This window comes from Ixodes scapularis, unplaced genomic scaffold (genome assembly GCF_016920785.2).
Source record: "Ixodes scapularis isolate PalLabHiFi unplaced genomic scaffold, ASM1692078v2 PGA_scaffold4__175_contigs__length_147842914, whole genome shotgun sequence".
Lineage (NCBI taxonomy): Eukaryota > Metazoa > Arthropoda > Arachnida > Ixodida > Ixodidae > Ixodes > Ixodes scapularis.
The window spans coordinates 104,595,822-104,617,244 of NW_024609879.1; the positions used below are offsets into that span (position 1 = coordinate 104,595,822).

Here is a 21,423-nt window from a genome sequence, read left to right on the forward strand (position 1 = left end):
AAATCATATAGTACAGCCCAACAGCTCGCATGCACTCAGAGCTGTTGCCCAGTGATCCTAAACTCCTAGAAACGGGGAAAAAGAAAATTGCATCCTGCCTTTTCACAACACCTGTCAACTTCAGTTTTATATCCCTCAATATTTCTAACATCCTGTTGCTGAATGTCAATCAGCTCATCACAAATAAATGATGAAAAAGCTCAAACACAAGTTGCACATGCGAGACCTGTGACCAAGCATTCAGATTCCAACGGATCCTAAACAGGCAGATCATTCTTAAGGTCCTGAAGCCATGTAGACAAACTCATGTTTACAAACAAACCGGAGCGCCCCTAGCGGATGCCACCATTTACTAGGGGCATGATGGAGTGTAGGCAAGGAACTCGCCGTCGCTCATAAACAAACCATTGAAATGCGATGTCGGCATCAGTGCAAGTCCCCGTGCTCTTTTTTGCATTGGCATTGTTGATTTTACGTCTTCCTAGCAACGTCCGACTACCTGAGCGGCCTTAGTGTAATTACCGAGGCTCGTTACACCACAAAACTTTGCGTGAATAATGTGACATGCGGCGATTCCTTCCGCGTGGACGCTACAGAACGGACGCTAAAGCCCAATTCGCATGATGAGATTCCACTCGCAATCTTCAGTCGCGACGTTGCTCGGGCTCCAAAAGCGTGAACCGCAGCCGAGATGGTCTACGTCGATACTAAAAATTGCAAGCGGAATCAGACCAAGTGAATCAGGCATAACAGGGCGGTAATGGCCACTTGTAGCAATGATTAACATCTCCTTGTATCTACTGTTTACACTGAGCCTGCTTACTCCATCCATCAAACATAAAAGGGGACCAGAAAAAAAAATTCTGCAAAAAAGTTGCTTTTGAAAAATGCCATATTTACATCCACCAACATCTACAGAGTATTCCCAGACAGTTTCAATAGTTTACACTGCATAGTTAATTTTTTATAAATTATTTTCGGTCCACCGATGCTATTGGAAAGGTAGGGGTTGTAGCACTTGGAACATATTTTTCTCTGTTCCACTTTTCGGCATAAATTTCACTTTAGGAAAACTATTGTTCATTAATGGGGCAAAAGGAGACTCGCTCGTTGTTTTTCCTAACTGGAATTGTATGGACAATGCAACTGCAGAATTGTTTTTTGACTTCATGGATGTCCCTTATAAAATATCTAAATTTTGTGAACATAAAAGGCAAAAAAATTTATTTGATTTTTCACTGCAATGTTAGCATAAAATAAATTACTTTTAGGACATTTTGTTTTCACAGTTGCACTTTCCAGGCATTCTGCTGCAGATCTAGTGAAGAAAAACGTTGGGTATTGCATTATTTTTCAAACAATAGTTTTCCTAAACAAAGTCAATGTGTTCCTGATAAAAACGACTATAATTAATTTTACAATTCATGTACACAGATGAAACTGCACTGCATTCTGCCTCACAACTGCCAGTATATAATGCAAGTTTAATTCATATTAAGCCAGGGTTCAAAAGTTGACCCTCTTGGGTAATGTCCCGCCTTAAGTCTTTTAAGGCCTGCACTTACTTCTTATCGGAATTATCAAGCCGGTGTCGTCTGAAAGAGAAGACGACAAGCAGAAATATTTGAAAGAGCGGACGACAGTTTGAATGATCAGGTGGCTGTTTGAACTTTAAAACACAATGAACGTTGTCCGCAGGTGGTCCGTACAACTTGACGGTTTTCCGGCGTTCATGTTGGAACAAAACAAATAAATCTGATTAACACAACTATCCGTGAATTCAAACCAAAGTGCTTCCCGCCCATGCAATCTTTGTCCGACTGAGTCTGGGTTTCCCTTTTTGATGGCACATGTCCACATTCTCGGACGAACTGATCGCATTGAAACTGACCTTCAAACATTTCTCAACTCTTCTGGTACAGCCCCAGTCGTGGCGTCTTGATGAGAAGGCAGGTTTTTGTCTGGTTTCTTTCAAAACAAACAATGCAGGAATGCACATCTCGCATAGTGACTTCCTCCCATAGCCCCAGACCGGAAGTGCGCTCGACACGCCACCACCGCACCGTGACGTAACAGAGTTGAGTTTGTGTGTAAGTGCTTCATATGGCCCAAAAGTAAGCTCTGACAACTCAATGAAATCCATTTTAGTCATTCTTTTTATTTATTTAAAGAAACAAAAATGATATTTGCAGACTACGACACCAACATGTCCTCACTGTCCACATCAGACGACATCGCATCGTCCGCTTCTTTGTCCGCATCGTCTGCTTCGCCCTTTTCACCCTTCCTCTCCTTCAGCTCCCTCAACGTCTCAACGTACCTCAGCAGATACTTGTTGTGGTCGCACACCTTCGCCAACTCTGCGTGCCGCAACGTCACATTCTTCAGCAGCGTCCTCAGCGTAGCCATTGCTTTCCCCGACCTCTCTTTTAACGCCTCGCCGTGCTGCCTCAGCAAGCTGTCTATCCACTCGACGTAGAACTGCACGTGTGTTGTCGACTCCAACCTCCCGCCTAGGAACGCCAGCAATTTTTCGACGTAGACCTGAGGGAGCGACCTCGCGACCAGCTCCACGCTCTCCGGAGGCACGCTCTCGACGACCTCCGTCGTGAGTGCGTCTTCGTTGAGCCGAAACGCCGTCGTGATCGCACGAGCGTAGTCCTTCTCTTTTGCAGCCGCACGAATCGTTGCCGGTGTCACATTCTGTTCTAGCTCGAATGGATCGAACACTAGTGATTGGTCGAGGGAGTACACGAGCACGCCCTCCGTCGTGACCGCGGCCCACGACCTTCCGGTCGGCGAGAAGCAGACACCAGAAACTCGAACCTCGGGTTTGAAGCCGCGGCTCGAGAGGTCTCCCTTCTTGACCCCCGGCAGCGAGAGCGCGGCTTCTTGAGCGGCCTCTCGTTCTTCCACGAGTGCCATGTTGCCGAATTCCGTCATCTTCCGGCGGCTGACAAAGTCGTCGATGCCGTCCAGAGAGTGGTTGCAGCTGATCTCGAACTTTTTCAGCAGGAGTTGCTCGCGCACGTGGTAGATGCAGACGAACTTGGAGCGCCCCGCGGCCAGGATGCACTCGCCATCGGCCGTGTAGCACAGCGTGGTGAAGGCTTGCGACCGCGTCAGCCGTTTGGCCGTGATGAGATCCGTGTCTCGGCGGCCGCTTGCCAGGTCCTGCCTCCCTGCGATGGTGTATACCAGCGTTTTAAGTGCTTCCTTCCTTTTAACGACTTGAGAGCGCTAGCTTCTGTCTCATGTTCTAGAAGTGATCACTAGCTCACACTAGATGTACTGCCCTACACTCGGCGTCAAGTAGCTCGTCGCAATATTCAAAATGAGTTTGACCACCTAAATATTGTGCAAAAAACTTTTAAAACTTTTATTTTGGGGGTGGGGGAGAAAGTTGCATAATGTTTTCTTTGTTATACAGTCAACTCTCATTAATTCAAACTCGAGGGGGGCTGAAAATTTGTTTGAATAAAGCAAAGTTTGAATTATCAGGAGTTTCTTTCCATAGAGACACATAGGATGGGACCTGCACGTTAATTTGAATTAAGAGATTTTGAATTAACGAGAGTCGACTGTACCTGCATGTTGCATATGAATGCCTATGCGTGCAATGTGCATTGCCTTGCACCTGTATGGGTCTTCAATGCAATGTCGCATTCAATACGAGCTGAAACAATCTTTCCCGCTTCTTTGGCACACCTGCCGATTTTCGAAAGAGCTACGGTCTGAACTAGGAATCAAACACAAAGCCGAGGTTCCATTCTTCGGACGCTTTGACAAATTGAGAGATGATAGAGCTTGTGGGGACCACAGAAGTAGAAAAAAAGTCGGGTTGGGCGTTCAAGCTCATATCGTCCGCGGGGGTACTAACAGTATTGATAAATAAATGAAGCGTTTTTTGTGACATGCGTGTTCTACCCAAACCTCCGAAAACATTTTTGTGTTTAATTTGGGCGTCTCCTTAATCTGATCCAGGAAGATTCGTTTCGCACGTATGCCATACGTTAAGTGACCCTTACCTTCGATGCTGCCCACTTGCGTCGAGGATCGGGGCTCGAAGAAGACGATCGCCCCGTCCAGGGTGGCCACTGCAAACTCCTGCCCGTCCGGGCGGAACTGAACCGCAAGTCCATCCGCGGCCAGAGGCAGGGCCTCACGTCCCCCGCCTTTCTCGGCAAAGAGGTTCCAGATCCGGCACGTCTTGTCCCACGACGAACTGACCAGGACCGACTCTGCGCCGGGCCCGAACGAGAGCCCGGACACGCAGCTCTGGTGTCCCGCGAGGACGTCCAGCAGCCTGCCAGTCTGGAGGGACCACACAAACACCTCGAAGGTGTCCTGCGGAGAAAAGCGCCAGACCGTCATGCGGGGCGACGACGAACGAGCTGCTAAAACTCTCTAGCGAGGGGCCCTATACTTGTTTTCGCCTCGAGGAAAAGAGAAAGTCAGAGATTTGGCTGTCAGAGGAAGAAGCGATGCTTGTGGCATTTGAAACGTGTTTGTCTTGATAACAATTGATTCTAAATAAAAATATCAATAGGTACAATAGGCATATTAGTATCTGCAGTGATGTGATTGGCCTAAACCGTTTTGGAGCACCTTTCGGAGCAGCCAAAACAGAGTTTTGGAGCAGCAAAAGTGGCCTTTGGAGCAGCAAAAGTGGCCTTTGGAACAGCAACAACAGTGTTTTGGAGAAAAAAAAAGTGGCTTTTGGAGCAGCCAAAACACTTATTCGGAGCTGCAGAAGTGGTTTTTGGAGCAGATATTATTAAAAAATAAAAATATTCGCTTTAAGTGCTGGACAAACAAAGGGTACTTTGTTTGCTGCAGTAAACAAATTATGGTCAAGTTAGACCACCTGGGAGTCTTTCGACATGTAACTGACATGCCAATGACATGATACATTTTGCAATGCTTCAGTTAAATGATACATATATATGTAACCGTTATAAATATGAACCAAACTGCACATATTAAAGCATATTTGAAAATGACCAGCTTAGTAGTAAATATCACAGCATTAGGTTGACCAGATGTATAATACATGGAAGCTCTGTCCTGCTGCTGAAACCAGAACTACTGCAGCGCAATGCGAAATTGTACACAAGACGAAGGTGCATTACGACTAGCGGGTGGTTTTCTTTTTGCTTTCCGAAACTTTCTGCAAGGCTGCTGCAAGCCTCGCTTTGCCTTCGGCTAGTAACAAATGTCCACTTCCAATGCCTCCAAAGAGACATTAAGACGTCCCACAAGTGTACATACAGTGCTGTAGGCGTCGCCGAGCAATTCTGAAAAACCACTTCCCATTGTTTTACTGGATCCCAACGTGCCCGATTTTCGTCGAAAGTAAGGAAACGTAAAGCAATGGATTGCAAGTGTCCCGGCTGGTACCTCTGTCGTGCATTCATGTTCGCAGCACATCAGGGCAACTTCGGCAGGCTTGCAGTTGCACGTGCTTCGTCGCACGAGCGGAGATGGCTGTTCGATCGAAATTGAAACCATGCCACTCTGCTCGGTCGCCAACAGGTTCCCAAAATTGTATGCAAAATGTAACTGTTCAGCCAAAAAAAAAAAAAAAAAACAGTCCAGCAGCACATGTTAAAAAATTTAAAAAAAAAAAAAAAAATGCGAGACAAGGTCCATGAGACGGCGAGAGCGTGAAACGAGAGACTGCGGGAAAAACCATGCAAGACCGGATGGACGATTGATGTAGGGCACTGTAAGGTTCCGGAACCTTTTCATTTGTTGTCTTACTTCGTCTGGAGGAATGTTTTTAGGGTAGACGTGTGGGGTTCACTAGAAGATGTTTACGACCTCCGGGCGGGAGAACTTTGTGCCCGGGTCGGGGAGTCCCCCTTTGCTGTGCGGGTGTCCCGTTACTCGGGAACAGGCCGCGGCGCAGCGGGCTGGGGTGCCTTCCGCGCCCCGCTCGGCTGACTGCAGCTGGTCGACCAGTGCCACCACTTGGGCTCTTCGCTTGGAGAGTCGTTTGTCGCTTCCCATTTACAAGTGTCGGCCGCTCTCCTAGAGGTGTCTCGGGCGCTGTGCTTCCAGAGGTGATTTGTCGTGTCTGAGGGCCAGACTCGTCTGCGCCTCCTACGCCTGATGCCATCTAGCCCTGGGCTCAGAGCGCCGGATGAGAATGTTGACCCCCACGGGAAAATGGGAAAGAGGGACAGGCTGCTCTCAATAAGAGCACAGGCGAGACAAAGGGAGGGGGTCTTTGGTTTGGTACCGCTAAAGAAAGGAGCCACTCTCTAACGGCGGTCAAGTCCGGGGCTCCGGTTGTCGATGTCTGTATTCCTGTATCCAGTATGTTAAATTGTCTTTTATTAAACTGTTGCGAAAAAGTAACTGCATAAACAGTTGTCTGGCCCGACCCGCAAGCCATCCTCCTCCACACCATCGAGGAGGAATCACAGTTTGAACCTATCTGGTACATTCTGTCGGACGGCCACTTGCGCCACCTAGCTCACGTATGCTCAATTACGGCACTCAGTTTAGTTTCGGTATTGAAAGGCGACCGAAATTGGTTCTTTGGCGCAGGCTTGGCACAGATTAGCCATATTTTGGCAAAAAGTAGCAGGTTGTAGCAGGGTTGGGCCCCTGGCGCAGTTTGGCGCAATTGGTGCAGCAATCACATCACTGTATTTGGCACATCACTCTCCTATATTGCATTTATTGGTATATACCTCAAATATGTATATCCGTGTGTTTTATTTTTGGTTTCAAAGGTGCTTAGTACTTGTATTTTACTTATTTTTATTTCCACTCCTGCTTGGGCCAGTCTCTAATCTTTTTAGATTAGATAAAATCTAATCTAAAAATTGCTTACTTGTATCGTAATTCATTACATACAGATGGAAAATATTAAGTCTCAGCGAGGTGCAGGACTTTTTTTACTACAGTAATTGAGGTGAAAACAAGTGTGGTTAAAGGGGCGTTTAGAGTCAGAATCGCGTTTGAATAGGCGTTCGAGATTGGGGAAATGTCCCCCACAGAGGTTGGTGTCCTCTTTCGGGAAGCGAACGAGTAAAAGAGGTGTGCAAAACGAGAAAATGTTTGGTTTAGGCATGTGTGCACTCAAAACCGTGTGCTACCTCAATAACCTTGTTCTACCTCAAAAAGGTGTCCCAGTTACGCTTTGTTTCGCTGTAACTTGGCAAAGAGCGAACGCTGCAGCCCCTTCGAGCCAATAGCGAACACATGACATCCCCCGTTAACGAAACAAGAGTGGGAGCGTGACTGGTTGGGGAAAAGGGGAAGGAGTACCGTAGCTCCTCCCTTACCCTCTTCTGTGTCCCCGTACATCGCTTTTGTCACCCTAGAAGATTAGCCCGTCGCTCGGAATTGGCACAAAAGCGGCTTTGCGCTCTTTCCCGCCTGCGGCTTTGACAGCACTGCACGCAACTGGTAATCTAGAGTACAGTCGCAAGTCTCCCTCAACGTGTCGACTGGCTCAATGGACCTTTGCCATTTGCCAATTTACGGTAAAGCGAAGTATAGAGATGTTGCAAACTTTCCTACCGTAAAATACCGAACAAGTACCCACCCAAAAGTTGGAGATAATCAAATCAAAATGAAGCTGGGCATTTACTAGGCCCAAGAGCAGGAAAGCAGAAGGTGCATACGGTGCGATAGACCTCGCTCGATGCGACGGAACAGTATGCGGAGTGCAAGTTTGTCTGCTTCTTTTGCGGGGGTTGTGTTGTCGTCAGAACGCTGAGCTCTGCTTGGCTGTGATTGAGACAGTGGGTAGACCTCAAGGCAAGCTGCCTCAAACTCTACCCACTATCTTTCAATCAGAGCCAATCAGAGCTTGGGGTTCTGACGTCACCGCAACCCTTGCCAAAGAAGCAGACGAACTTGCGCTCCGCATAGAAGCAGTATAGGTTGCTTCACGCCGGCACGTCTGTGTAATAAAGCTTCATTGCTTTACACCTATTTCTAGGAGAGGCAGCTGACTTACCCCCCATTCACACTGGAAGCGGATCCGCGTTCGCGAAGCGGTTGCGAAAGCGGTTGTATAAAGATCCAGTGCAATTGCACGCGCATTTGATGTCATCGTGTGCGCGTGCAATTGTACTGAATCCTTATACAACCGCGTTCGCAACCGCTTTGCGAACGCGGATCCGCTTCCAGTGTGAATGAGCCCTTAGAGGTGCACCTCGGTTAAATCGGTGTGCTCAGAAGTCTGCCGAGGTGGGCACTTGATATGTCCTTTGCTTATATGTCAAACATCTCAAAAGTGGGAGTGGGTGTTTATTGCAACACGGGTGCATGATCGGTTTATTACGGTGGGTAGGGAATCGTTATCCTCTCCAATTTTGAATTTGCGAAGTTTGAGGCTTTTTAGGTTTCTGAAAGTTCTAGTTTGACAGCTTCGAATTTCTTTGAGGTTGAAGTTTGAAGAATTTCCAATTTATTTTGGATCAAAGTTCATGAAGGTCAAAGTGTTTGTGTTCCACATTTTCCAATTGGGTACCTTCGCTTCGTTTATATTTCCCATTTTAAATCTTTGGATGTGTTCTTATACGTAACAGAATTTTTTTTTTTTTTAAGCTGACAAGCCACGTCGGAACTCAAAGCAAAGCTGACGATGCTATCAGGCAGGTCGCTGACTGGTTTGGTGCCTTCACTTGCCTAGTGGACCAGTTTTTCTAGGACAGCAGTTATACTTTGGCTATACCGTATTATTATGTTCTGACGTTTGTATATCCCTGCTAGAACACCATGAGTCGTTGGTAATCTACAGCAGTTGTTAAGTCGCCAACAGGTAAAAGGAGGTTTCGATCGAAGCATGTTTCGTTGAAATCCAAGCCATCTTTAAATCGCCTTCAATAATTTAAAGTCTGTAGATCAAATGCCTTGATGTAATAGCTCGCATGGTTGCAGACGAACCTCTACGCCACTCTTCTACGACGATACGACCCCCCTCGTCGCATACCAACCTGTGAGCCCGCACAGACCACCTCGCCGCTCGGATCCACTGCCAGCGATGCAAACTGCACCGCCCTCGGCGCCGCCAGTGTCTTGAAATTCCGGTACCGCTGCAGATCAAACGCCCGCACTGTGCCGTCCAGTGAAGCTGACAGCACGGCCCGCCCGCTCTGCACAAACGCGACGCCGCTGATCCCGGCGGCATGCTCCGAGAACGTGACGAAGCAGAAGCCGTCCGACGCGTTCCACAGCTTCACACGGCCATCGTCTCCGCCAGTCGCGATGTATGCGCCATCCGGCGAGTACGCCACACACGCCATGTTGTTGGCGTGGCCCTGCTGCTTGAGCGCGAACGACTCCGACTGCCACTCCCACACGACGAGCTGGCCGCGGCGCGAGCTCGCCAGGGCAAGCCAGTCGCCGGCCGAGTTGAAGGCCGCGGCGTCGATCTCGTGCTCCGAGACGGACAGCGAGTGGATCAGGTTGTAGTCGGGCATCTCGTGCAGTAGGAAGGCTCCGGTCGAGAAGCCGGTTGCCAAGAGGCGGTTCCCGCGATGGTAGCAGGCGGCAACCAGCGAGACGGCGCCGCCGTCCATCTTGAGTGCGTCTTTCATGAAGTGCTTGGCCGTTCTCCTGTGGTAATGGAAGGACAAGTGTTGGCCATGGATTGATTTCTTTGTGTAGTCATGGATTTAGATTTGAATTCGTGTGCCATTCCCGAGTGATGTGATTGCTGTGCCAAAGGGCTTACCCTGCTACATCCTGCTACATTTAGCCCAAATGTGAGGAACTTACACCAACATTGCACCAAAAATTGATTTCCCTTTATCAAATACTGAAAATATAATGGCTCAGTTTCTGCTACATGTCCGGATCGCTACAGTAGGCTTGTGTGAATTTTCAGAACTTTCGATTTTAGCTGCAAATAACATACCATCCTATCTGATCCCTTTACCAGTGTCAAACATTGACGGTATTCAGAATCTTCGCAATATCTCTTACTTTTCTAGTCTGCTCTGACGTGAAAGTTAGCTTTGTTGAGTGCGTTTCTCACCGCGCTCTTGTGTACTGGTGTGAAGCGGTAAGTACTGCTAATTTGCGTATCTTGCTTTGCCACAGCGCATCCGAGTGCTAAAGGGAAAGCATTCCCCCAGAGTGGGACATTAAAGGAGCTGTGCAACGATTTTAACGTTGAAAGAATTGGCATCTTCTGCTTTTGATATTGTTGACCTTGTCACAAATGACAGAAAACACACCTCCTTTCATCAAAACGTTGCGATTCCACGGCGTAATAGCTAGGCAAAACTTAGAATATTCCCCGACCTGCAGCCGCGAGCGGTGGCCAAGAGAAACACGCGGCGTGACGTCAATGGGGAATCTTGTAGAAAGATAGCAAGTTGTGCGAATACCTGCTCGATAAAAGGTAACTTTTCTATAAATCTTGTCGTTCCAACATATATATAAATGGGTCAAAAACGTGGTATCATCGACAAAACTTTTACTATACGGAGTTTTAGTGGCACCATCTATCCTAGGTCCACAAAACCGTCAGCTCTATCTGCTACTGCGAACAGCCGCCAGAAGCCGGAGGGGGAGGGGGAGAGGGCCGGACGGGTATGGCCGGACCCGGATGAGACTTTCCTTCTTTTACCATATTGTTCGCGCGGCGGCCGCGAGTGGATGAGTTCTCGCTGCTCACTGATGGCTCTAAAGAGAGAACTTTTCCAGAACCCCGCACCTACCCCATCAACGTCACTGCACATGTGACCAGGAAGGCGACGTACGAGTTGAGAGGCAGCAAGAACCTGGATCTTTTTCATTTTTTTAAAATAAAAACTAGGGTATCCAGGCAAAATCTGTTTTCTGTTGTTCACTTCAGAAGTGTCAGGCATCAATTTCCACAATAATTTAAGCAAAGCCCTGAAATTGTTGCACAGCTCCTTTAAACACAAGCGTCGGGTATATTAAGAAAAAGGAACTTTGTGAGTATTAATGTAACAGCTCTTAGCTGTACCGTAAAATTCCCAGCAAGTGCCCCCACTCGAGCAAGAGCCCACCCCCCAACTTCACTGCTAATCTCACATTTCCACGCTGTTCCCAGCAAGCGCCCCCCTCCCCGCTCCGCACCCGTATTACGCACCGCGCCGATTGCGCCCAGGCAACACTGGCCTGCGAAATTCAGTCCAAGAATCCAATCAAATCTATTGCTGCTTTGCAGCCCGATCGCCACGCGCCATTGTCGCTTTGTTTTGAGGGTGTCAGGTTGGCTATGCATTCTTACACAGTGGCAAAGAAAATCGAGGTCATCCAATGGCATTGTGAAAACGGGAAAAACGTACACCAGACGTCTCGACACATCAAGCTCGACTGGATACGGGAATGGGACAAGAATTTTAGCAATTTGCTACAGCCAAACTACGGGAAAGCCAAACTTCAATGAAAGCTAAGTAACGGCGCGCCGGTGTTCAGTGAATATGTGGACGACGCGCTCTTTGAATACCTGGAGCGCAAAAGAAGTGCAAAATGAGCCATTAGCAACCGGCTTCTTTCTAAAGAGGCTGTCAAAATAGCCAACGGCATGCAGTTGGGAAACATTGCGGAATGCTGCAAACTTTTTCTTGCGACCGAATCTGAGAAGTCTTTTGGCGGTTTTGAAAGTGAATAACATAGCAGTGACAAATCTTTGCCCTAACAAAGTCTATGTTCTCAGAGATTAATAAAGTATTAAATCCGTGTGCATGCACTTTTTTTTCTTTTTCTGTCGGAAAAATTTTGTCATTGCCATCTTGAATTTTGGAGCCAATCCAGGATAACGCCCGCCCCCGCCTCCCCCCCCACCCCCACTTTTCCAGGTAATTTTGACTTGTGTGCGGGGGGGGCGCTTGCTCGGAATTTTATGCTAGTAAAAATTTCTGAATTATACTTTGGCAATTATTTACGATAGATTGCGGTATTCTAGCAGTATCTTTTTCAAATTCGTGATTTAGGGTTTATTTTTATTTGAACTCGGTTGTTTAGTTGTCACCTTTATATACGTTTCATCCGTACGAGGTACAGCCAATACACGTTTGCAAGTCCGGTCTCAGGGCGCCGCCATCTTCCTCAGTGGGGTGCGCTCTTGGGCGCGGCCATAATCCGATTACGTTGCCTTAGCAAGGCTTCGCAATCGGATTATGACTCGTCTAAGCGCTCCCCAGTCAAGCAAGATGGCAGCGCCCTGAAGCCGGACTTGCACACGTGTATAGAATAAATTAAAACTAAATTAGTTCAAGCAGTAGAAGGAAGTTTGGAAATAACCTGACCAACTTTTGCTGGATTGTTTCAAGAAAGCAAACTCATCGTTCACATGCCGATCTCGGTTACCATGAGGTTCTACATACAGAATGTAATTAATTTTCATAATTTAATGACAGAAGTATTTTTTTAAAATCCTGAATTAAAAACTTGTTTTATTTCAACCTTTAGAACTTGAATGAAATATCAATTTGCGCACTTATGTGCAACTGAAGAGCTAGTTCTGTGTTTAAAGAAATCAAACCTGCCATTTGCAAAGAAGTGTGAAGGCAAAGCATACACATTTTTAGTTGGATAGGCCAACACACAAATCTTAACATATAATATTCACAGTGATATGAATACCGTAGAATATCGCGCATCCGCTCGTTCCACATTAAGCGCCCATTCCCAAATCTGTAAGATCTGAGAAAATACGCACAGTACATTTATATGGAAAATTGATGACCGGACAAGTGACTCCGTCCGTGTCGTTCTGTGTTTTGTCCCTTGTCCGTATCCCCAGTCTCGGGTTTACAACTATGCCCATCCCCCATTTTTTTTGCGATTATCTCCAAAGTTTGAGTGGGCGCCTGCCCGGTATTTTACGGTAAAAATGAAGTAGTTTTTGCTGCTCCATAATTGACTATTGGCTGCTCCAGAAGGTGCTCAAAAATTGCTCGGGTCAACAGCATCACTGCATTGCCTTTTGAGCGGGTGGAAACCAGTCTTGGGTAGTAACGCGCTTTTTTAACTTCGTTACTCTCTTGATAACTTTGAACTGTAACACGCCACTGTTGCAAAACGTAACTCGTGTAACTCTAGTTTAATTACTATTTCTAAAGTAACAACATTCTTTTTCTCATTACTTTCTGCAGTTTCTTCGGGGTTCAGATATCACCGAATGAGTACAATCTGGCCATTTGTTTGCACTTTTCAAATGATGCGCTTCGACATTTCTGATGTCACGCTCGCCTCGTCCCAACTTTACTTTCGCTTTCTGTAATAAACTCGGGAGGGGAGGTATTTTCTACTTTTTTTTTCTCGACTCATAGTTTTATAGAAAGGTGGGCTAAAGGTAACGCTGTTCCTTTATAAAAGAAAAAAAAACAACCGTAACGAATTACTTTTCATTGCGGTAGCGGTACCTTCGCTACTTTCATCGAAAGTAACTGTAACGAATTACATCAGAATTCACTGGGGGGCTAATTGGTTGAACATCTAGACGGAGGTTTTCTTCTTAGTCCTTTGCACTTTTAAAACCACCGTCTAGATGTAACGAATTACCTTTCTTGAAGTAACCACACGCAAGACTGGCAGATACTACGGTGAGGATCGCCTTCGTGCGTGACCTATGGTCGTCAACGAGGCGAGAACGACGGGGAGGGAGGAGCTTCAGCCGTCCTGCCCCCAGCACGAGCTTCTTACTTTCGGAAACACTTTGGCGTCTCCCGAGCCCCGAGCGTGCACATGCAGCCATTCACATACACATACATATATATGCGTGAAGCCATACATACACATGCAGCCATACACACATACATAGCACGGCAAAAAGCAACGAGCACGTCAGGCACATAGCCAGGATTTCTTTTCAGGGGGGGAGGGGCCACTTATGACAAAATGCTGTATGAGGGGAAGGGGAGAGAGGTCCCAGCAAAATGAAAGATTTCGGGGGCGGGCCAGGCCCCATGGGCCCCCCTCCCCCCTACTGGCTACGTGCCTCGAGCACGTGCTGGAGGCTGGGCTTCCTCCGACGCCCTGCTATTTTCATCCTGCCGTCGACTACAAGGTGCCCCCCCCCTCCCCCGCAAATTGCTTTTTCTTTTAAATTTTTTTTTATTGCAAGAATACTATGCATCGCCAAACGCTCGTTCTCCGCCCTGAATCTAGTCCTGGCGGTCCGAAGATGCCAAAGTTTCGGCTCGAACCGTCGTCTTGTCGAAAAGTTAAAAGTATTTTCTTTGAATTCCCGGTGGGAAAAATGGCGGCCACCGTGGAGCCGAGTGGTGACTGTTACTGAAAACAGACGCAGTTTTCCCTGTTAAAATTTTCGGAAAATCACTTCCAACTTTTGATTGAGATGACGGTTAGTTGTGAAACTTTGGCATCTGGTTTGGACTGCTAGCACTACATATGCACAAAGAATGGGTGTTCAAAGATGAATATTTTAGAAAAAAAAACAAAAAAAACACTGCAAACATTTTTTTTGGGGGGGACATGCTGTATAATGGGTTTGCATATGTAAGCTATTCCCATTAATTTTCATTTCTTAAAAATATATTGTAAAAGAAAACGATAAGAATGAATATATTATCTCAAGAGATAGACCACCTTAAATAGAGAGCTAATCAACTGAAAATGAAAAACAAAACCTCCCTGTTAATTTGCAAAATAACAAAAAAATGTTTTTATTCCCTTTTCAGTTAGGAATGTTTGCTTATCTCCCGCTGTAGCTAACTAACCATTTTGGTCGAGATCACGATTGGCCCGTGCACTGCAATTACTTGAAGTGTGCAATCTTTCTGTGTTCTAGAATAAGATAGCGAATCTTGCCATAAATACCAGTGGGTTCTCTCCAAATATTACAATATGCAAAGGAGACAAACTTAAATTCGAGTGCAGGTTGCGTGTCTATGCTCTCGAACGTCCGTGGTGTATGCTAAAAGCTAAAACGGAGACCAGTTTTAAGTTAACCTGAGGCCTGCAATCCTGACATATGCAAGAGGCTACCAGTCTGAGAAGCAGGCTTCTTTGCATGCACTGGTGCAGCACAGACAAGCAGAAGTGTCAGGAAGCCGCCTGACTTATTCTGAAATAACTTGCTTATTGTGAAATATTGAAATACCTTAACTTATTGTGAAATATCGAGAACAATTTGCTCTTCAGAAATTCCAAAACTAACAGTTTAAAAAAGTAAATAAAAGTTTCTGGAAACCAGCCAATGCTTTGCAAAAGACTGGGCTTCTTTGGGACACAAACCAGGAAAATAACGGGATTTGGTATGATTATGGCAACTGTTTCTACTTTTAAATCAATTCCATTCCAGTTTCTGGATTCTCAATAGTTCGGTAAATGGATCCATCATTCTCTCAAAGCACTTAGTTTTTCTCGTACCAAGACAGACATTAAGAAAAAGCCGTTAGAAACGTGTTACAGGGGCAACAATTATGCCAATTTTCAGGAACCAAGTATAACTAATCTACTCACTATTTCCGCACTGTTTCATTGCATGAGTAGCCTTATCTAGAGTCGGCCACCAATCACGCATATTGTAAATTAAGCAATGTTGTATTCAAAACACTTCAGTTTCTAATCACATGCAAACCACATCACCGTCTGCTACAAATTGGTCAAATCACCTGAAGAGGACCTTGCTCTCGTTGAGCTTCGGCTCGTCGTCGATCTCCACGGGCAAGACATTATGTTCAGCCGTGATGTCACTTTCAGCCGTGACGCCGCCTTCAGCCAAGTCGTCTTCATCGCCCAGTTTATCCTCCTTCGACGCCTTCTTGTTTTGAGCAGACACAAAATCTGCCAGTTCACAATTTGCCTCCCAAACGCAGAGCTGGCCGTTACGGCTCAGCGTGTACAGGTCGGCCGAGTCCTTCTCGAAAAAGCAGTTGACGATGACGTCGCTGTGGCTGCCGAGAGTCACCATTGCGAAGTTTGTCATCCGGTGGAGCGCAAACACCTTGACGGACATGTCCTTGCTTCCGACGGCAAGCAGACGGGAGTCGGAAGACCACTCAATGCACATCGTCTCGTCATAGGCGGTCGTGATGACGCGCTCGAGCGCGAACGGCACGTATTCCCGTCTTGTGTGCCCCGGCGTTCTGTACACAAACACTGCATTGTCCTTGCTGACAGCAAAGTATTTCCCATTAGGGCTGAACTTGACGCAGGCTACCGGTTTCCGGAAATGGTGCCGGTGGAGGACAGTGCGACTGACCAGACTGCACAGCAGGGCTTCGCCTGTTAGAGAGAATAAAAAGAAATAAACGGACCGTTCCTGTGAACAGCAAGCAAACTAATGACTATCACCATCACTATATATTTTTTTTTTTTCCGGCAGCTTGGTATAAATGTGGCAGCTGGCTAAAATGTTTTTGCAGTATGTTTCCGAGCCTTTTCTGGCATGGCAGTAATGCTCACAATGTTTGCAAACAAGCCCACATTTGTCCACACCAGGTGTGGGTACTGCACGTGTGCAAAAACCTGATTCTTATGGTTCTTAATTTCTAGGCTAGGTGGCGCAAGCTACCGTCTGATATAGTGGGTACAGCCGTTAGCATCCATCTATCTGTGAGGTGGATGGATGGATGTTAATGGCTATACCCCTTGCAACAGGCGGTAGCTTGCGCCACCTAGCCCAAGTCTAAGAAGACAACCATATGATTGCTACCATTCTTCTATGCCAATTTTCTCCCCCTAACACTGTACTCCTGCACTCCCAATTTTGGCCTGTATTAAAGCTGATGTCTCCCTTTTCCGCACTTGGAAGTTCTCGCATTTTGATGCTACTTCAACTGGCAAAGAAGGTTCCCCTTTTCTTTGCCCACCTATACTCCTTAGATGCCTCTTAGTGCTGCAACATGGCTGCTTTGACCTCCTTATCTCACCAGCTTTGGTTTGTGTCTTTGTTTTTGCTTTCCTCTTTGTTTAATTCTATGCTTCTCTAATTATTTTTTTTTTTTTAAGATTCCTATTAGATCCTCATACGTCCATTCTCTTTCTGCCTATTTCGATATTATGTTCTCAATACTTTGATACTTTTTGTATTTGAGCTTTACTTAGTTTCAGCTTACCTGCTCGTTACTGAGCTTGTTGTTCTGGTTAGGATGCACCAAATTTAATCTTAATTATTTTTCATGGTCACTCTCTAAGCTTTTTGTACCTTCCTCATCTATTTCCATTCTTCCTAGCCTGTCATACAGTTTGTGGGACATGAGGCAATAGTCTATCGTTGAGTGTGAATTGTTTTATTTCCACATTATTTTCCTGTCACAGTTTACTTGTGCACTAACTAACATTAGGTCCAGGGCATCACAGAAATCTTCTAGCAACTTTCCGGTTCTATCTGTGAATCCGTCAAACTCTTTTTAAGTGGGCATCCATGTCGCCTATGATAATTATTTCCTGATTAAGACCAATTTCTCTTTGTCCCTCGATATACAGATAAATTGTTCTGTATTTTCCCCCCTTGAGTCATTTCCTGTTTTCAGGAAGCAAACCCCAGAAGAGTGTTTAGACCTGTTACCCTACCTTTCAGCCATAAGTGTTCTCTGCAGCTTTCCTTCTCTCTTTCCCAATCTCGTCTTAACTAACAGACCTAGACCTCCCCCTCTACGTTCACCTCCCCCCCGGTTGCATTCCATCCAGGAGTAGCCTGGTATGTATGGTGGTTCCTATTCATCTCTGAGGTGAGTCCCTGCTGAAAATTTCACTGTGAAATTTTCAGCCTCTTTCTGGCTGTTTCGATACTATGTTCTCAATACTTCTAGATACTTTTTGTATCCGAGCTTCACTTAGTTTCGGCTTACCCGCTCGTTCCTGAGTTCGGATGCGCCAGATTTAATCATAATTGACCTTTTTCAGTGTTTGGCCATGATCGTGACGCGCCCTCGCGGGAATCGCTCGAAACACTTTTGGTGGCTCCGGGAACGTCTCTCCGTCGTCCGCGCCAGGCCTGGCTTGTCTGCCGGTCCATGTGTTTGCGTGTGTTCTCTGGTGGCGTTGTTCTTTTCTTTACCAATTTGTATGTGTCTTTCTGTCGTCACTTCGCATGCATATTTTCTTCGAAATGGCTGAGAAGGACCTGGAGGATTAACAAAAGTTTAATGTCTAGGATACAGAGGACCTTGTTCGTTTTTATACCTTCAGGGATGGATAGACCGCCGACGCCGCATCGGTTCTTACCATCGACTCGGAGTAACTTCGGTGTCGTGTCTTGCAAGCAACTAAAAAAAGGGGTCTGCTTCCAAAGCAAAATCGCAGATGTTATGTAAGGAATGTAATGGTGATCAGCTTGGATACCGACCCAACCATCTACCTTGTGCGGAGCTTGTGAGCTCCATTTATGATTCCCGGCCACTACAACCAGCTGATTTCACTCTCCTTGATCGCCTAAGTCATCCTCTGTCCTGTGTACCGCACAATGGCACGGAACACTGCCGTATTCGGGAATGTGTAAACAAACTCGGGCGGTGCGAAATCCGAGCAGTCTTGATATCGCGAAGGATTGCCTGCACCGTCGAAAAGTAAGGAACGGTATGTTAGAAACAATCCATCTTTGAATTCGGCACGTTTACGAACCTTCGACAAAGTGGGCCAAGCAAACTGATGGGTTCACGGTTGGTTGCCAAGAAGTTTCATCAAGGTTAGTTGTCTCCGTAAGGCTTAAATTCGTTTCGCTCACTTTAAATGTTTTGTCAGTTTTTTTTTCGTTGTTTTTTTAATTTGGCAAGATGCGAATGTGTATAGCGCACGCCTGAAGAACAGACAGCTTTACGTATTTATTTTTTAATGGAGTAGAGGGTATGGCATGATTACGTCGCACAACCTCGTTTGCATGTTTACTATTAACAAAAAAATGGTCAAAGGGCAGGCGAGCTGGTGTAAGTTTAACATGATGGAAAACTTGATATATGAATACATGAAAGCTTGATGGAACATCGAGGACAGAGACGGAAAGAGTACTTCTTTCAAGAAGTCCTGTATCCGTCCCCATCCTTGATGTTTTATCCTTTCATGTATTCGTATCTATTCACCAACACTCTCATTTTTAATTATTAAACCTGAGACTGAGGTAGGAAAAGGAAAACGCAAAGGAAAAACGGGCAACGTCTCAAGAGACGTTGCCTTTTCTTTTTCTGTGTCCTTTTGCGTTTACCTTTTCCTACCCCAATTTCAGGTATATCATCAGGTTGACATTTCTGTATTTTAGTTAAAAGCAGAATGTATCGCTGTCACATTGATGATCCCGCCACCTGACACGGGGGACTCTCGTCATAGGTTTTTGAAAGCCGGGCAAAAAGGGCAGGGTGTTTGACATCGGGTGCTTTCGTGGACTACCCGCCAAAAGCTACAAAAACTTTATAAAATTTGGCATTTTAACAACATTTACTTCTATTTCTGCAACCTTCTGCTGCGTGATGGTGAGGCATGGCGACTATGAAGCCAAGCCGCGAGAATACCGGAGGAGTCAAGCATAACCAGCACTGTCTGAGCGGTCGAGAGAACCACCAAAAATGGCGCCTTTCCCTTTTTTCTCCTCTCTCAGAGTCGGCGCATGCGCCCAGAAATCTCTGAAAAAGGTCAATTCTTTTGTGGTCACTCCCTAAGCTTACCTTCTCGAAGCGTCTGCACGTGCTTCACTTCAGCTGAGCAAACGCTGGAGAAGAGCGTGACTGGAGAGGAGGGAATCACCAATGATGGCGAGCAGAGAGCTTTGTGGGAAGGGCTTGAATTGAGTTTTATAAAGGCCGACAACCAGTTCGCGCTTTCCACTTTTCCCTCTATTCCTCCTATCCCCTCGTCTACCCTGGCCACCTTTGCCTGCTTCCTCCTCTCCCATGGTGAGGAAGATCTTCTGCCTTGCAGAATCTCGAGTCTGGTCGTCGGCCTTCAACCAGCCACATACGATACAATAGAGTTTTCGGTTGGCTAGAGCGTTTTCTTCGCGGTACATTACCGGTCCGGTTCTTGCATGGCGGGAACGGGAAATTGACGGTTACCGATGTCGTGACGTTCACACAGCTTCCGGGTGCACGGTAAGGGTACGGTAACGGTATGCAACTGCACTCACCCGTTTCGTTGATGGCAATAAACAGATAGCCCGATGGTGCGATGTCGACGGCCGTGAAGTTGTACCGGCTCTCGATAGGCAGGGTCTCCGATTTGTTGTTTCGGAGGTCGAAAAACGACAGGCGGTTCCCGACCGGCGTGACGACGGTGTTGCCGTCGGGTGTGAACAGGAGGTTGCCCTTGCGGTACACCGTACCGATCAGGTTGGAGAATTTGAAGGCGAACTTCATCTTGTGTCGAAATTCGGCGTCTTCCTGGAAGAGGTGGCAGAACTTTAAGTTCTGCTACGAGTACGTTCCCATGCGGAAGCACGCTATTCCGAAAAACAGAGAAAACGTGTTCGACGCCGGAGCCGCCATTACGGCTTGCCCAGTGTTGACTCTGCGGCACTCAAAAACAACCGCGTTCCTTACAACGGTTAAAGTGAACTTTACAACGGTACAACCGTCTGCGTTTTTTGTTTTTTTTTTTGTTCTACGTATAACTAAAATTATTTCCGAACAAGTTTTGATTTGGGCAGTTTTAGTTTTCTACAGATGTCAGACTTTAGAAAGTACCAACCAACGAGGTTGGTACCAACGCAAAATACCATCGCAAAATACGAACCTAGTTATCATCATCAGCAAACAGATGCGGAGTCACGTGACCCATGGTCGGTTTACGAGATTCAAAAGCGTTCGTTTGCGTTCGACAATCCGACAGTCGCCAGTCACGATTATTGTGATACGTTGATCGCTTCGTCAGCTAGTGAGATGCGCTTAGCGTCGTGAAGCAAACACGAACGACAGAATCGGAATCATCGGCTACCATGGCAGACAACAACGCCGTTCCAGAAACCACGGACAAGTAAGTCGTCGACTCTTCACACCCTTGTATCTTTTTGGAAATTTTGGAAAGTCATGGACCTTTTGTAGAAACATCGGTTCGAGAGTAAATGGTAGTTGTATCCTCTCTCACTTTTTTCTGGCCGAGCAGAGAGGGAAGATGGTTTCTTTCTGTCGACTTCGGGACAGAAGATATTCCACGATGGGGACAAAGGCGAGTTTGGGAAACCGTATCTGGGTCATAGCGGCTTAATGGGCGAACAGGATGTGGCTGACGTTTTGGGTTTCGAACGGGTGGGAGAGGCCTTGCGCGTGCGTTGTTTACTAGCCACTTAAAGGGCTGTTTATACTCCAACGTCGATGAACGCAACGCGCGCCGGCGCAGACCGACGTTCGTCGGCCACTTCGCCGCGCCGAGAAGCGCCCGTACGATGGTGTTTACCGTCCAGCGTGGATCAAGCGCCCCGACGCACTGCCCCACTTTGCGCATGCGCGTCTCCGTGGCAACCGCATTGTCTGTATGGGTTATCGATGGGCGGTAGCTTGCGCCCATCGATAACTCGTGTTGCCA

General features: G+C 46.6%; 2 protein-coding genes across 2 annotated transcripts in view; one reads left to right on the plus strand and one right to left on the minus strand.

Annotated features, from left to right (window-relative positions):
• Nucleotides 1-2,138: 2,138 nt before the first annotated feature.
• Nucleotides 2,139-20,462, minus strand: LOC8053535 (periodic tryptophan protein 2 homolog). Its single transcript, XM_029983367.4, has 5 exons — nt 20,030-20,462; nt 15,585-16,197; nt 8,961-9,582; nt 4,029-4,347; nt 2,139-3,182 (listed from the first exon to the last, which is right to left on the minus strand). Exons 1-5 carry the CDS (start codon nt 20,256-20,258, stop codon nt 2,194-2,196), a joined length of 2,772 nt encoding a protein of 923 aa, XP_029839227.3. The 5' UTR covers nt 20,259-20,462; the 3' UTR covers nt 2,139-2,193.
• A 190-nt stretch (nt 20,463-20,652) lies between these two features.
• LOC8053533 overlaps nt 20,653-21,423 on the plus strand; it is a 31,195-nt gene continuing 30,424 nt past the window's right edge. The window contains exon 1 of the mRNA XM_029983365.4: nt 20,653-20,874. Coding sequence (XP_029839225.3) covers nt 20,837-20,874 — 38 coding nt within the window. The 5' untranslated portion in view covers nt 20,653-20,836. The remainder of the gene's footprint in view (nt 20,875-21,423) is intronic.

Coding starts and splice junctions, on each gene's coding strand:
- LOC8053535 (XM_029983367.4), bottom strand. CDS start 20,258: ATGAAGTTCGCCTTCAAATTCTCCAACCTGATCGGTACGGTGTACCGC. Junction 4,348..8,960: donor TGGTCTGTGCGGGCTCACAG/GTTGGTATGCGA, acceptor TTTTCTCCGCAG/GACACCTTCGAGGTGTTTGT. Junction 3,183..4,028: donor GCAAGTGGGCAGCATCGAAG/GTAAGGGTCACT, acceptor ACACCATCGCAG/GGAGGCAGGACCTGGCAAGC.